This window comes from Sciurus vulgaris, assembly GCF_902686455.1.
Source record: "Sciurus vulgaris genome assembly, chromosome: 8".
NCBI classification, from domain to species: Eukaryota; Metazoa; Chordata; class Mammalia; order Rodentia; family Sciuridae; genus Sciurus; species Sciurus vulgaris.
Window position 1 is genome coordinate 32,831,070 of NC_136468.1, and position 15,544 is coordinate 32,846,613.

Sequence of the window (15,544 nt, forward strand, 5' to 3'; positions counted from 1 at the left end):
CAAGGGACCTGAGCTTTCTTGGAGGACGTCTCTTATTTCAGACCCTGTGATAGTATGCTCCTTAGAGGGATTCCAGTGTGTGGCAGGACCAGAGTCCTGTACAAAGACACCATTGCCCAGAGGAAGCCTCTTTAAATTCTCCCTGTTCATTGGATTATCAGTTCTTTGTGTTCAGGTTACATGGAATATTTATTATTCTTATCAGTAGGAGTTAAAAACTAGTTATTAGACCAAAAACAGAGTGGAGTTGGTGATGAGTCTATTAAGCAATCAACTCCAAAGTTAAAAAAGTGATCTTTGCTGAAGGAAGAGGATCTCTGACAATGGACATAAAATGAATTCTCTGGAAAACACACTGTGACCATACTGATTAACCTGAACTTTCCAAAGAGTTCCTATGTAAGATTTTATACTTTACTAAAGAGACTAAAAATTGCTCAAAAACATTGAAAATTTGCTCTGTAATTCCGTACAAAGCCAGTTATGAACTGCACCAAAATCAATCATGATATCTTATAGTTATACCACATTATCCAGATTGTGCATTCACTTTAGTTATGGTTATAAATGGTTTCTAGATATTTAATAAAAGACATTTTTAAAGGACTAAGATATAGTGACCATGAAGGATACTGGAAATATAGCATTGAGGAAACTAGAGAAGAGACATCTGTAGTTATTTTAACTTTTGGTATTAGGGATTGAACCCAGGGGGAATTAACAACTAAGACACATCCCTAACCCTTTTTATTTTTTTATTTTGAGACAGGGTCTTGCTAAATTACCTAGGGCCTTGCTAAGTTGGTGAGGCTGGCTTTGAACTTGTGATCCTTCAACTTCAGCCTCCAAAGTTGTGGGGATTATAGGTGTGTGCCACTGTGCCTAATCCCAGGGTTATTTTAAAGCAAAACGGGCCCTGCCTTTCAAGATGACTATTTTGACAAAGAACAGGGAAGAGGGTATGCTAATAATCAATCAGTTTTTCTGAGACACAACTGATGGTAATGTTTAAGTTTTGTGTGAACCTGAGATGCAGCCTGGCTTGGGTTGAATGGTTGCTCTCCAACTCATTATGTATGTGACCTTAGAATTGCTCAATTCCTGTATTCCTTAGGATTCCCATTCATTAAATTGGAAGAATAATGTAACCAACTTATAGAGATGTTATGAAGATTCTCTTAACTAGATTTTGAAATATATTAGCCCAATGCCTGGAATATGATAATCACTCATAAATATGAAATCTTGTTAATGTTATTATATTTATGTAGATGTATGTATTTGCATATAATCTTTTAAAAATTTTTTTAGTTGTCAATGGATCTTCTATTTTATTTATTTATATGTGGTGCTGAAAATAGAAGCCAGGGCCTCACACATGCCAGGAAAGCGCTTTACCACTAAGCTACAACTCCAGCCCCCTGCATATAATCTTAATATTATTGTTTTCCCATTTTACAAATGGGCATGCACTGTGTACTTAGAATTAAGTAACTGGTGAGAAGTTCAGAGAAACAGGAAACTGCTGAATCAGGAGTAAAACTCAGTTACAGATGACCATATATCTCTTACTTCCTGTGTCAATAAGCAAAACATCTGTGACACATTTTGGTCTCAGTGTAATAGTCTTCTTCTACTAGAACCAGTTTGATCCCTCATAGAGATTAAATAAATCAGATCTAGAAATCTGATTTTAATAAAATTTGCCAAGAATCTTTCTTTGAATTTACTGCCATAATTAGTGCTGTCCATCAATTATTTCTTACTTTCTGTATCCAGTCTCATTGTAGGTATTTTCCTGCTCATTTTGAAGTTAGACATGGTTTTGAGACTTGCTTTGGCTAATGTAATAGCCATGGGCCAAGTCCAGGAAAGGCTTTAGGAGACAGTGGGTGATCATCATGGCTTATCATGACTTCAATGACCAGAAGTACATTGTCAAGATGAATTTCATCTCTAGACCAGTAATAGACCTGTAGCATGTTTCAAAAATATTCCTTGTTTTAAGCCACTGGGATGTTCAATTTCTTTTTACTGCCGAACAAGCTATCACTGAATAGTCAATAGGAAATTCTGAAGCTCATTATAAACAGCAAGAGATGTCAAATCGTGGTTTCTCAGAGCTGACTACATACCTTTTGTGCCCTTCTTTTGTCTGCTCGTTGATTTTGGTGGTAGATCCGACTGAAGTTTGATACAATCACCGGAACAGGTAGAGCAATGACCAAGACGCCACTTAGAGAACAGATGGAACCAAAAATCTTCCCTGCTATGGTTTTTGGTACCATGTCACCATACCTGAATTAGAGAAAGAAATGTCTATCATTTCAAGTCATGGAAAGACAGTTATACTTGTTACAAATAGATTTTTACTTTAAGTTAAATGATTTTTTAGACACATCTCTATTTCTGCTTCATGATTATAATGCGCTTGTCTTCAGATTTTAATAAGTCAGAAATTATGAATATCTGAACAGAAAAAATTACCTTTCCACCTTGTAGAAAATGACTCTAACATTTAGAAATCTCTTTGATTGGAAAATATTTTAAGCCAGATGATGTAATGATAGCTCTTCAATTTGTCCTTTACATAATGTAGCATAATTCTTTACATTTATTAATAGTCAATATTTCTGTGCTGAAATAATAGTCTAGGTAACACACTTTTCCACTTAATTTTTTTCAACATTGGATTGGTTATGAAATTAATGTAGAAAAAAGTAGGACATCACATTCCTTTCATCAGATATAATCACTTAAAAAATAAACTTTGCAAGGTCCCCATTAACCTTCACTTGTGAAACCCAATGGCCATTTCTCCATGATAATTTTAGTCTTTCATTTGTATTTGATTAGTTGACTATTCTCTCATGAAAACACTTTTTGTTCTTGGCTTTAGTATTGGAAATGCTTTTAGTCATTCTCCTACCATATTGGCTACCAGTTCTCCTTCTATTCTGGTTCCTGTCCCTTAGTCTACTTTGTAAATCTTGGAGTAAATTTAGGGCTCAGTCTCAAGTCCTCATTGTCTCCATATAAACTCTCTTCTATGTGATTTCATCCAATTCCATAGTTTAAAAATACCTGCATATAGCTGATACCCTAATTTACATTGACAGTCCCGATATTTCCCCTGAAAATCAAACTCCTATTTTCAGTGGATCCTAAGAGCCAATTAAATCTTAAATTACCCAAAATGGAAATCTTATTTCCCTAGCTTTCTCTGTCCCCCCTCAAATATGTTCCTCCACAGTTTGCCACCTATGATTAAAAGGAGCCATAAATTCCCGGTTCCTCATACCAAGATTGAAAGAGCCACACCCCAATTCCCAGTATCTAAATCTTCTTTCTCAATTAGTCTTCTTCTCTCTGACCAATCCTAGCTCTTTTTTTTTTTTTTTTCCCCCAAACTGGGGATTGAATGCATGTGTGCTTTCACTGCTGAGATACATCCCCAAACCTACTTATTTTTTATTTTGAGAAAATCTCCCTAAGTTGTTAGGGCCTCAACAAGTTGATAAGGCTGGCCTCAAACTTCTTGAACTTGTGACTCTCTGGCCTCAGCCTCCTGATTCACCAGGATTACAGGCATGTGCCCCTACCCAAATGTATAAATAAAAGATAAACCTAGCTCTGATTTTGATTAAACTATTAAATTTTATTTGGGCCTCTTACTCTTTCTCCACTTTGTCACAATAAATCAAGCCATTGTCTTGTCCTGCCAGAGCCATGGATATAGCCTCTTAACAGAACTTTTCACATTTACCACTATACAATTCATGCCAACATGATAACCAGAGTTGTGGTCATGAAAATGGAGATTAGACAGTTTCAACTTTCTTTAAATTCTTTGGTGGACTTGAAACTAAAATAAACCCAAATTCCTTACTTTTGCCTTCAAGGGACTACGTCATTTGGTTCATACCATCCTCCATCAAGATCTCTGTCCTCTGGTCACCCTGGCCATTTGGTCTTTTGTGTGTGTATACCCTCAATCTTCATTATTCAGGTGCCACATAAACATCTCCATTCCAGAAGTTATTTTCCAGTCCCCTTTTCTATAGTAATCTCATTATTTCCTATAATCATTCTCTATAACAATTTCCCAATTGGTTACCTTCATAGTTATTATCCACATATGGTATTTTCATATTTATTAATTTTCATTTTTGCTCTTCATAGACTGAACTGAATATAAAATTGACAAATCAAGATCCATTCTATTTTGTGTCTCACTAGCATAAAGCAAGTTCTTACCACACATTACTTGAATGAAAACATTTTCTGACTGTGGTATATATACACAATGAAATGTTAGTCATAAAGAAGGAAACTATGGCATTTGCCAGTAAATGGATAGACCTGGAAACTATCATGCTAAGTGAAATGAGTCAAGTCCCCCAAAACCAAAGGCCAAATATTCTCTCTGATATGAGGATATTACCCACAAAAGGGAGGGGGGAAGGAAACAGCAAAGACTGTAGAATGAATCAGATAAAACTTTCCTATGTTTGTATGTGAATACATGACCAATGAAACTCCACATCATATACAATCAAAGAATGGGGTCTTAATTAGAATAAGATATTCTTATGTATGGACAACATGTCAAAATACATCTACAGTCATGTATCTCAAAAGAGCAAATACATTTTTTTTTTTTCTGTTCTTTACTGAATTTGTATAAGAGTTCATTTCCAGGGAAGGTAGTAGGAAGAGATGTACATTACATCTTGAGGGAAGCTCAGAAATGACCACTATTATTAACATTATTCTTGTGAGAAAACATTGGTATGATAACATAAAGAGGAATTGGCCAAAGACAGGCCGGTGAGAGTGACAGAAGGCAAATCTGACTGGCACTGCATTAGGTGACCCCACAGGGATCTGATCCTTGGCTTTGAAGAATCAGTTACTTATTTTTGTTGTTGTTTGTGGGGGATCAGCAGTTAAGCTAATTCACTGTAACAATTTCTACAAGAGTTTGGCAAGAGAATGATGGTACTGCTATAATTATAGTACAAAAATTAATAACTTAAAAACCAGAATATGGGGCTCATATTAAACAAGCTTTTTTTTTTCTGTAGTATAACTGGGAAGTTACAGCATAATCTAAAGATTATGTTAATGAGGAAAGAGTCAAAGCTTAAAAAAAAAAGAAATTTAGAAAGTGAGTTAAAAAGACTTGAGGACATTCTTACAATGGTGATATGTCCATGGGCTTAGAAGGTCAACTCCTTTTTATATAATATTGTGTGCCCATGAGCCAATTTCTACAGTTCACCTTAAGTGCCTGGTTATATTTTATAAGCATCTTCTTTTCCTTTGCACTAGTTGTGTAGTAGGCCCTGAAGAAAGCCCTCTCTCTCTCTCTCTCTCTCTCTCTCTCTCAATCTCTCTCTCTCTCTCTCACATACACACACACACACACACACACACACACACATATACATACATACACAACTTTAAGAGAAGGGATTTGATTTTAATGCCTACCAATTAAATCTAAGGAAGTATTTCTCAAAAGAAAAATTTAAAAATCTAATTATTTGTTATAGTCAGAGAAGACAAGCATCGAAGTCCATGTGATTCAAGTAAGCCTTTAAAAATAAAAAATATATACAATAAACAGGTAAAATAAATAGGTAATGAGTCCATCCCATAGTTTCTCCTGCCCAGCTCTACAAGATTGGTTTAAATTAGTTTTTTACTAACTTCTTTTGTAGTCTAGGTGCCTTATGTCACAGAGTAGGCAAACCGAGAAAACCTGTAACTATTACAGCAAATTTAAACAAGTAAAAAGATTCATGGTTTAGATATGAGGTGTCTCCTAAGAGCTCGTATGTGAGACAATGCAGAAAGTTTAGAGGTGAAATGACTGCGTTATAAGAGCTTAAGCTAACCAATCAGTGCATTCATCAACTGGCAGGGATTAATTGGGTAGTAAATAGGCAGGTAGGGTGTGATTGTAGGGGTAAGTCACTGGGTGCATGCCTTTTGGAGTTTATATTTTGTTCCTGATGGGTGATGTTTTGCCTCACCTTGGGCCCTGAGCAATGGAGTTGGCTACCTACAGTCTGTGACCTCTGAAACCCTGAGCCCCAAATCAACTTTTCCTCTGCTATAACTGTTCTTGTCAGGGTCTTTTTGTCACAGTGGGAATAAAGCTTACCAAAACAGGAGATGATACAGTTTATTAAAAAGCAGCTAATTTACAGGCTAGAATAATCCCTAAAGGAAAAACAGATGGTGAATACACAGGGGTGGTTTAAAGAAATAAAGCTATGCTAATCTGAAGCAAGTAAAATGATTTTTTAAATTTATCTCTACCATAATTTTTTGCAATCAAAATTTCTTCACCATCCAGAAAGAGTTGGTAAGCATTTGAGATGACTGGGCAGTACTGAAATGAAAATGGTAAGAAGAAGGAACAAAGTGATCACTGGTGGGTAAATCTCTCATCTTTTGACTTCTGTAGACAGAACTTTCCCATACTGTAGCCAACTAGGATAGTTCCCAAGGCTCTGCTCTTGTGTGACAGGGTAGTGGGTGATGGTTAAAGAGCACAGGAGGTAGAACAGGCACAATGCAGGGTAGTCCAGGATCCTGTGATTATTGATGTGAGGACAGCCTGAGTCGGTGGCCCCTCCCCAAGGAGTGTCAGCTGCCTCCTTCAACACCCCCTGGATAACTGCACAGATGGCCCGCATGCTCTTCCTGCGACTCCCCTCATTTTCTAGATCCTGGAGTGCTGTTGATGTTTGTAAGATGTTAAGTATATTTTTCTAGTTTGAATATGTTGGAGGATAATGAAAAAAATATAGTGTGATTTTTGTGGTTTCACATTATCCATTTTGTCCCTCTTCTCATTTAGGACAGATCTGGAGAAATGGAAATGGATAATTTTTATCTGCAAATTTGTCACTGGGCATAGCATCTGCTGGGAGAGGGGAAATATCTCTTTGGAAAAAACAGCTGCTACCTTTGTTTAACAGAGGATTTGCTTTTAAAACCAATATTCAGGCTCATAGCAAGAAGCACAATAACCTTATCCACCTCAGGAATTAGATCCCTCTGAAACTCAGCGGAGAAAATACTTAGAACACAAAGCTTTATCGTGAGAATGACACTTACTATGTCAAAAGGACCATTTAAAGCATTCGTAAAATACTAACATCTTTTAATGACTAATTTCTATCTTAGACAACTTAGTTATCTGTTGATATATTATTCTTTATATTCCATAAAGCACACATCAATTTTTCCGGACTCCTTTTTCTTAAGTTCATGCTAAGCCTGATAGTATTATTCTTTCCATTTTTCTGTTTCTCTTCAGAACTTAATATTATGTCATCTGCCTTTAAAAATTCATTTCTCAAAAGCATTAAACTAAAATATTGAGTGGATGTGTTTATTTTCATACAATTTTTCTATATTTAACAAAGTTGATTAAAAGACTACAGTCCCCATAATCAAAGAAGATAAATATTGAGTTCTTAAAAAACAGAAGGAAACAAGGAAAAGATACTATAATGAGAGAATAACCACCCAAAAGTTTTATATAATAAAGCGACTTGTACTTTGTTAATTGAATGAAACTCTCTCCATACCCCTACTTTTTTCTGCTTCTTCTAAATTTCCCCTCTTCCCCCTATAGTCACCAAATTGCTACAACCACCCAGGTTTCTTTCTGTTCCCACACTGGACATCTGCCAGTTTATTGCTCGTTTTCCTCCTCATATCAGTAAAAAGGTACAATATGAGGTGTTGTTCAAAAAAAAATGTTAATTTTAAATTTGCATATTGTTCAAATATACTTGGCTTCAATGACATCTTTTGCCTAATGTTAAAGATCACATTCCTAGAAGACAAATTCTTCAGAAAAGAATTTGTTTTTTGAAGACTTCAATTTCAAATATTATTCAAAAATTTCATGCAAAGCCCTTGAATTCTGTCAAGTACTCTATTTACTGGATGCCAAAAAAAGTGGTACAAACTGGTTAATTCAGGCAAACAACTAAAGTAAATTTATCTTTCTATCTACCTAACTACCATTCATCTATCCATCTTTCCAATTTATCAGGTAATATTAAAATAGGTTAAGAAGTATGCCTCGTTTTTAAACATAACACATTGCAAACCAAATTTTATAAATACCTACTCAATTTCCCTATTCAGCAATTCTTCAGAAATTCTATGGCTAGAGTGGGTCTGTCTTTAGATCTCAAACAGAAATACTGTCTTGAATCTTCTTACATAGTCTGTGAACTCAGTACTGTAAGATTCCTGGATGTATTCATACCGGTTTATTTTTCTACTCCTTTTATTTGAAGAATTTGTAGGTTCATCTGATAAAGGAGAAATGTTATATAAAATAAACCTCCCTAGCTAAGGCATGACTTTCCATCTATGAAACTATTTCCCATGGATACTCAGAGAGGAAAAAAAATCATGCATTTTATAAACAATCACAAATTACAAGAAATACTCATACAACAGGAGGAAAATGTGATGTTAAAATAAAACCTTGATGCTTAGTGTAACTCAGTCTCTTCCTCTCTCTTTTTCTTTTTCTACTATGAAGAGTCATTAATTACCATGTATAAGGAATAAGTTGAACGGATCCGGTATGGGTGCATAGAAGCCTTGGAGCATCCTGAACTTTATACCGGGCAGGTGCTGGATCCATAAATACTGTAATTCAACCTTTATAATAGTTAAAATAAAAGCAAATTCATATGGGTCATAAATCAGTATTGAGTGGTATATTTAAAAAGCAGGTACTCTTTAAAAAAGTCAGATGTATAATATTCTGGTGAAAGTCATTAGCTGATAGTGTGTGTTTATGTATGTTAATTATTGATTTTATGTTATAATCTTCTCTCTGATCTGAGTACTAGTCCAAGAAGTCTAAGAAACAATTTCTTCTGACCTGGAAACTGGATCACTTCTTAACCAATAATTCTACCCCTTAGGGTCTCATGGATTTCCTGCCATCAGCTTGGTATTCTAGAAGAATCACAGTTTGATGAATAATTTTTATAGTAACTACAATGTTTGTAAATAGCAAATGACTCGTTTAAGTGTTGCTGTATAACACCTGCCTGTGATCCAGAACTTGTTTGCCAGAGGGGTGCTGGTATTACTTCCATAATAGACAGATTCATTTTTGACATTTTAAAATAAGTGTTTGCCTAAAAAACTGCCTGATTTTGTCTTCATCTCCTTTGCCTGGAGGATCAATCACTATATTATTCTAACTCTGTTGGATAACTTGAGAATTTTTTTTTACTAGTTCACATGTATTATTTAAAGTATTCTGTGTTTTCTCCTGTTTCAGCCAAATTTTGAGTTATTATTCTTTTCAAAAAAATATTGAAAAAATCCTTTTCTAATATTTACAACATTAACAATCTTAGCATCTGTTAAATAAAAAAGGAAGTCAGAGAATTTCCTTTTCTAATTAGAGGCTTTTAGATGAGAGTAGTGAACTTTTAACTAATTCATGGATAAAATTCAGTTGGGTCATGTAACTCCGTGGTAGTGTATATTTTTATATGCTTCATTCTGAAAAAGAGCTTTATTCTCCTGTTTTTGCAGTTCTGGGGATCAAACCGAGGGCCTTGTGTATGCTAGGCAGATACTGTACCACTGAGCTACATCCCTAGCTCTGAAGAATTCTTAAAAATTAAATTATTAATTTTGATTAAATTATAAAGACTTTATAAATTATCAAAAGTTTTATGGCTTAAACCATGTTTAACACATAATTTTAATGCTTAAAGGGATATCAATGTCATATATTGTCACTCTAAAGAATATGAACTCAATTGCACAAAAGGGAATGCTGTAAAAATATCACCGTTATTTTACAACTGCAGAAATAGCAAATATCCACTAGGGGGCATAAAAACCTTAATGAAAGTTTGGAAACAAACCAGGTCTTTTCTGGTTTTCACAAGCGGAGAGTGAGAAAAGTATTTCCAGTAAATTGCCTGTGCTGATTCCTTATCTTTGCCTACACACATTCAACATTTAAGAAATATTATGGACATCTTTTTCTTTTGGAAATAGTTGAAGAGAACAAAATTCCACCAATTTCATTGAGTACTTAATTTCAAGGGGTTTCCAAAAGGACCCAACATAATTCTGACAGTGTTTTTTGTTTCTTTTTAAAAGATGAGTAATTTTCTATAACGTGGGACATCACTAAAGCACAATTTTAAACAAGAACCCCTTAACAGGAACTCTTTGTGTGAAAATTAGGGAAAAGAAAAGGACTGGGTTTGTGTATACAAAGGGGAAAAATTGAGGAAAGAACTAAGGTGCTTCTAGCACATTTAACCAACATATATACACTAAGTCCTCAGTGTTCAATTTCATTTGGGTTTATTTACCACATTCTTTTGGTTTGTACCTTTAAAAAAAACAAAGTGTTTTCTGTCTCTTATTTTTCCTCTTATTTTTCACCTATTATGTCAATAAATGAAGGCTTTTTAGGTTATAAATGGACCATAAGACTATGACTTACTATCTAATATATTATTTTTTTCCTAAAAGAATGCCATCATTAAGTAAAACAGTACAACTGATTATAGTGAGGAACACATTAAAAGCAAACAAACAAAAACCAAACACTCCACTAAGGACTGGCTTTCCCAGCTCTGGGATCCTCAGAAATGTGTTCTTCTGCTTAGGGTGCCTAGTCTTTGTTGCTGGGAGCTCATTTCACCTTCATATATCTTTATCTGGTCATGTCATTCTCCTACATTCCCTCCATGATTGGCAGGAAGAATTTCAGTCTCCTTATCATGATCTTCGCATCCCTTCACCACTTGGTCACCTTGTCCTCCACGCTCTCCCATGCATGCCCTGTAGTCTGATTGGAACGAATAACTTTCTAGTAGCAGAACATACTATGTCCTTCTATTGTTCTATGCCTTTGCAATATTATCCTCTCTAGAATAATCCTCTTTATAGTCCCACTGCATAAATCCTTGGGATAAATTCCAATTTACATTGACAAAGCTCAAAGTTCTCATTTGAAGAACTTCTTGACTATTTTCTGTCTATCTGGTTAAAATTTTTTCCCTTTCCTATGGCTTCAAAGCGACTTGCAACTAATAGAGTGCAATTAGTTCTTTACAGGTCTTTCCTCTCTTGGTAAACCATGTGGTCCATGAGGTCAAGGATCATGTCCTCATTATACACTCAGGTTTAGCACAGACCTTGTCCAGTGCTGAGCAATAGCTGGAACTCAATAAATGTTTATTGCTTAAATAAATCCTCAAGGAAAGGTCTGGTGGTAAACAATAAATATGGGATGGAGGGGAGATACTCGTCTACTTCTTTTTTTCTCTTAACCAGATTTCCTATTTTTCTCTTCCAAGTTCAACAACATCTCATCTCCTCAATTTTTCTGAATTCAACTCTGGGTGCTTAGATGAAGTGCCCAGCATAACCTGGTTCTACCCTATTATTATATCTTGCTTTTTATATCAGAGAAACCATTTTTAACCTAGATGATTTTAAATGAAAACAGAATTGGAAAGACCTGACACTTTTCCTGTTCCTACCTCCTTTCCATTGTCACATGCATAAGAAACATGAATCTGACCAGAATCCGACCAGGATTTCAAAACACTTATCACCCCAAATTTGACAGATTTTGTAATCTCAAATGCCAACAATATGAATGAATACTGACTCCTTGTTCTGTCTCAGGTATGATCTTGGGAAATGGCTTATTGAATGCTACTAATCTTAAATAGTGAACACTAGCAATCCTCTGGAAATTCCATTGTGTGGTTTTCATTTTTTTTAACAGGTTCACTTTGGTTATACCCTATAATGGAGGAAATATGCTTGTTTTCCTGAAAAGAAAATCCATGAAGGAAATGAAGGTTCTAGCAAACACTTGATCCTTTTTACTTTGGTGGTTGAAACCAGCTCATGCAGGATATGTGTTTTGGTTTTGTTTCCCAAGGGGCTTCATTTAGCCCTGTCAGGGCTGGTCTCACACCGGGGACTTCCGTCAGTCACCTGCTGCTGTAGCTTCCTGTCTCTTCCTTTCTTTTGAAAGGTAGCTCTGTTGGATGACACTCCCCACTGAGCATGGTTCTAGTCTCTGCTGCTTCCCTGCAGGCTATCTCCGAGGAACCAAATCCCTAAGCCATTTGGAAGGTGCTGTTCATAAGCCTGTCTTCTTATAACCCACCTCTCTCACTTGCTGACACCACTGAACTGGTTTACTGCTTACAGTCCATTCTGAGACTACTTGGCACCTTTGCAATGGAGGAAGGAGGAGCTGGCCCCGAGGTTTAGGGCTTCAGCATTGGCTTTAGAGGAGAATGTCAGACAGGCAGCTTAAAAGCAAAAAGTAGAGCTATTTATTGTGAATGTTTTCATTTTTTCTTACCTAAGTTTGTAGCCTAAAACCGATTTGCTATTATGGACCTCATGACAACCTCAAGTTGTCAATAAGTATTTGCCTATTTTATTTTCAACTGTACTTTTTAAATTACTTATGGATCATCCAGTAATGACCTAACACATCTCTTATTTCCAATTCTACCCAGTAAGACCTGATCATTTTGCTTCCTGTTGTCTACTTCTTAAGTCTCTTGGAGAAGAATGCACAGAAATTTAACCGCCAGGGAGACTTGGCTCTACTGGGGCAGAGAATGAGGTGCTTTTTGTAGCAGTAGTGTCTGAGATGATGGTGCTGCAAATACTTCTAGCAGATCTGACCATGCCACACTATTCCATTCCCTCACTCAGCTGACCACCCAGGCAGGCCCAGCTCCTCCTGTCCTAGGCAGTAGGGCAAGTCCAGATTGGAGCTGACCACCCCACAGACCGGGTGCTCCCAAGTCACACAGCCAGCTTGCAGGCCTGCCTGGTTCCTCCTTTGCCTATGCAGTGCTCTCCCTTGTCACTGAAAGGGACTTCTTCCAAAATTCTTTAAGCAAAAATAATTTAATGATTATGTTTCACATAAATAGGTACAACTGTTTAAATAAAAAAGGAAGAAACTCAGAAAAGCTGTGATTTAACCACCCAAAGACAGCCAGGCATTGCCAGTCTTCAATTTAACATACAGAGTTTCTATATCCTTAAACAAACTGTGTTTTTGATGAAAATTCCAGGGCCTGTATTTACATTAGAGATGTTTTAGGAGAACAATTCTTTCCTGATCTATGTGAGACAAAGTTATCCCCTGAGATTACATGAAGATACTCCATACATTTAGTGCTTGATTTCTTCTGCCTCTTTGGATATTAAAATGTTGATCAAATGGTCATCCTCCTATTAACTATGATAAACATATGTAAAGGGGCCTTAAGTTCATTGCTCTACCTGTGTATTTCTGCTGTGTCTGTAAATGCTTCTGTGGTTGCCTTCTGATTGTCTCTAGATAAAAACACTATCACAAAATGATAACATAACGTTTCCATGTTTATATATGAATACATGACCAGTGAAACTCCACATCATGTACAACTACAAGAATGGATGCCTAATTAGAATAAGTTATACTCCATGTATGTATAATTCGTCAAAACACACTCTACTGTCATGTATATCTAAAAAGAACAAATAAAAAAATCATAAAAATCAAGCAAAAGCACACCTGCTTACACATAAACCAACTGAAAAAGAGCCTTCTCCAAAAATTGGTTTCCTCGGGTTTCATTTTAAGGAAAAAGAGGAGAAAAGTTATGTGAAACTATAAATCAAAAATTTTTTATATTCCTGACTATATCTCACATTCTAAGTGCATTCGATGTATATGTTTTCACATTCTTTGCATATTCCTATCTACACAAAATATTCTGGAAATGAGCTTAGGAAATAAGCATAGTATCTTACTTTTAAAATAATAGTTTGTGTTCAGGTCTGGGCAGGAAAACAGAAACCACTTTAAGCATTTACAGAATGGATTTACTGGAGGGAATTTTCATCCCACAGGCAATGGAGTTGCTGAGGCCTTAAGATAACCCAGGACTTGCCAATAGCAGGAAACCTCCACTAGCAGGAAGCTGGAGGGAAGAGAGGGGAGAAAATTTGGGGGCTCAAAGGCAGCGTCTTGAATGGAAGCTGGAACCATTCCAAGTCTTTACTATGGAAAGAACTAGGATCACAAAGGAGGGTTAGCGGGCGACAGGCTTAGAAGACGCAAAGGAAGAGGAGAAATGCACTGTCCTCTAACCCCTTTCCCATCTCCTGCCAATGCCTTCCATTGACAGAACTGGCAGAAAATCAGATGACATGCCAGCACTGGAAAAGCAGCCAGTTGGCGTCTGGACAGCTAGAAGGAGGCATGGTGCATTTGGAACCCAGGGCATTTCCTCCAAAGCTGTGTGCTCTGCCCCGCTCACCACAGCTCATGGCGTAGGTCCATTCTGGTTCCAAGATGTTAGGTCTCAGAAGCAAAGCTGTTATTTATCTTGTTGATTCCAACCTTTCACCCCCTAAAAGCAGAAAATTCCATTTTCCTACTATTAGAGACGGACAGGCCTTCTCTGGGTACCAGCATTCTGTGTCATTCTACTCTGGTTCTTAAACTATCAAAAGCAATTCAGTCCTCCCACCCTAAAAACCAAGGGAAGGTCAGACATTCTATTAGGGCAGGCTTGAGGCTTTTCAGTTTTTGTCAAACATGTCCATCTCAATCAAAGATCAAGCTTAAGAACCAAAATATCTATTTTGACAGAGTGGGCCGTGGGGCGGGAGACAAACACAAAGCAACATTATTGAGATGTAAATTAACTCTGATGATTATAAAATGTTCCACTTGTATCAGGTGGGCAGTGTTTGTTGAGAACTGGTTCCTGGGGTTTTCACGCCTAGTGGGGACTAGGTGTTGGCAAGGGGCTTGGAACAGAAGCAGTCATCTTGGAACTAAATCCTCCAACAGATCACTGGGAAGGCCATCCCGAGTAACTTAAAACCTTTTCTTAAGGACAGGTGAATATGTGTGAAACCAAGTCACCATTAAAATAAATACAGTTCCACAATTAGTTCAGTAGCTCATGAGTCTTTTTATTGCAGAAGTTTTGTTTCATATGTTGTTATTTTTGTTGTTAGTTTTTATTAGGGTAATGAAAGTCTATAGCTAAACATGCCAGAGACTGGCTGTTAGTTATAAATTTAAATAAAGACAAAATATTCCTATGTTTAAGGAGAGTATAAGAGATTGCTGATGAGGGTTTTGGCAATAAAATGAAAATATATGATATGCGCTTTAAATTAAATACAAGAAAGAACATAATGATTCCATTATAGGTGTCATTAACATGAATAGCTAGAATGCTCTTAAAACATATTTGACAACTTGATGTTTCTACCACTAATGAGGGCTTATGATAATGGTTTATTTACAGTTGTTGGGTAAAGCCTGTTGGGTTTTTCAGTATTTCACTAACCTCTCATCAATGGGATCAATGTGATCAATGTCGCTATGGAATCAATGGTGGCCGATTTTCATTATGAGAAGAGACTGCTAAAACATGAAACAATAAAAGTGTGTTTCTAGAAACGT

The 15,544-nt window shown here is 36.3% G+C and overlaps 1 protein-coding gene across 1 annotated transcript in view; it reads right to left on the reverse strand.

Annotated features, from left to right (window-relative positions):
- The window catches only part of KCND2 (potassium voltage-gated channel subfamily D member 2), a 438,110-nt gene that overhangs the window by 12,767 nt on the left and 409,799 nt on the right, over positions 1-15,544 (reverse strand). The window contains exon 2 of the mRNA XM_079152538.1: positions 2,136-2,298. Within this exon, the coding sequence (XP_079008664.1) occupies positions 2,136-2,298 (163 nt within the window). The remainder of the gene's footprint in view (positions 1-2,135; positions 2,299-15,544) is intronic.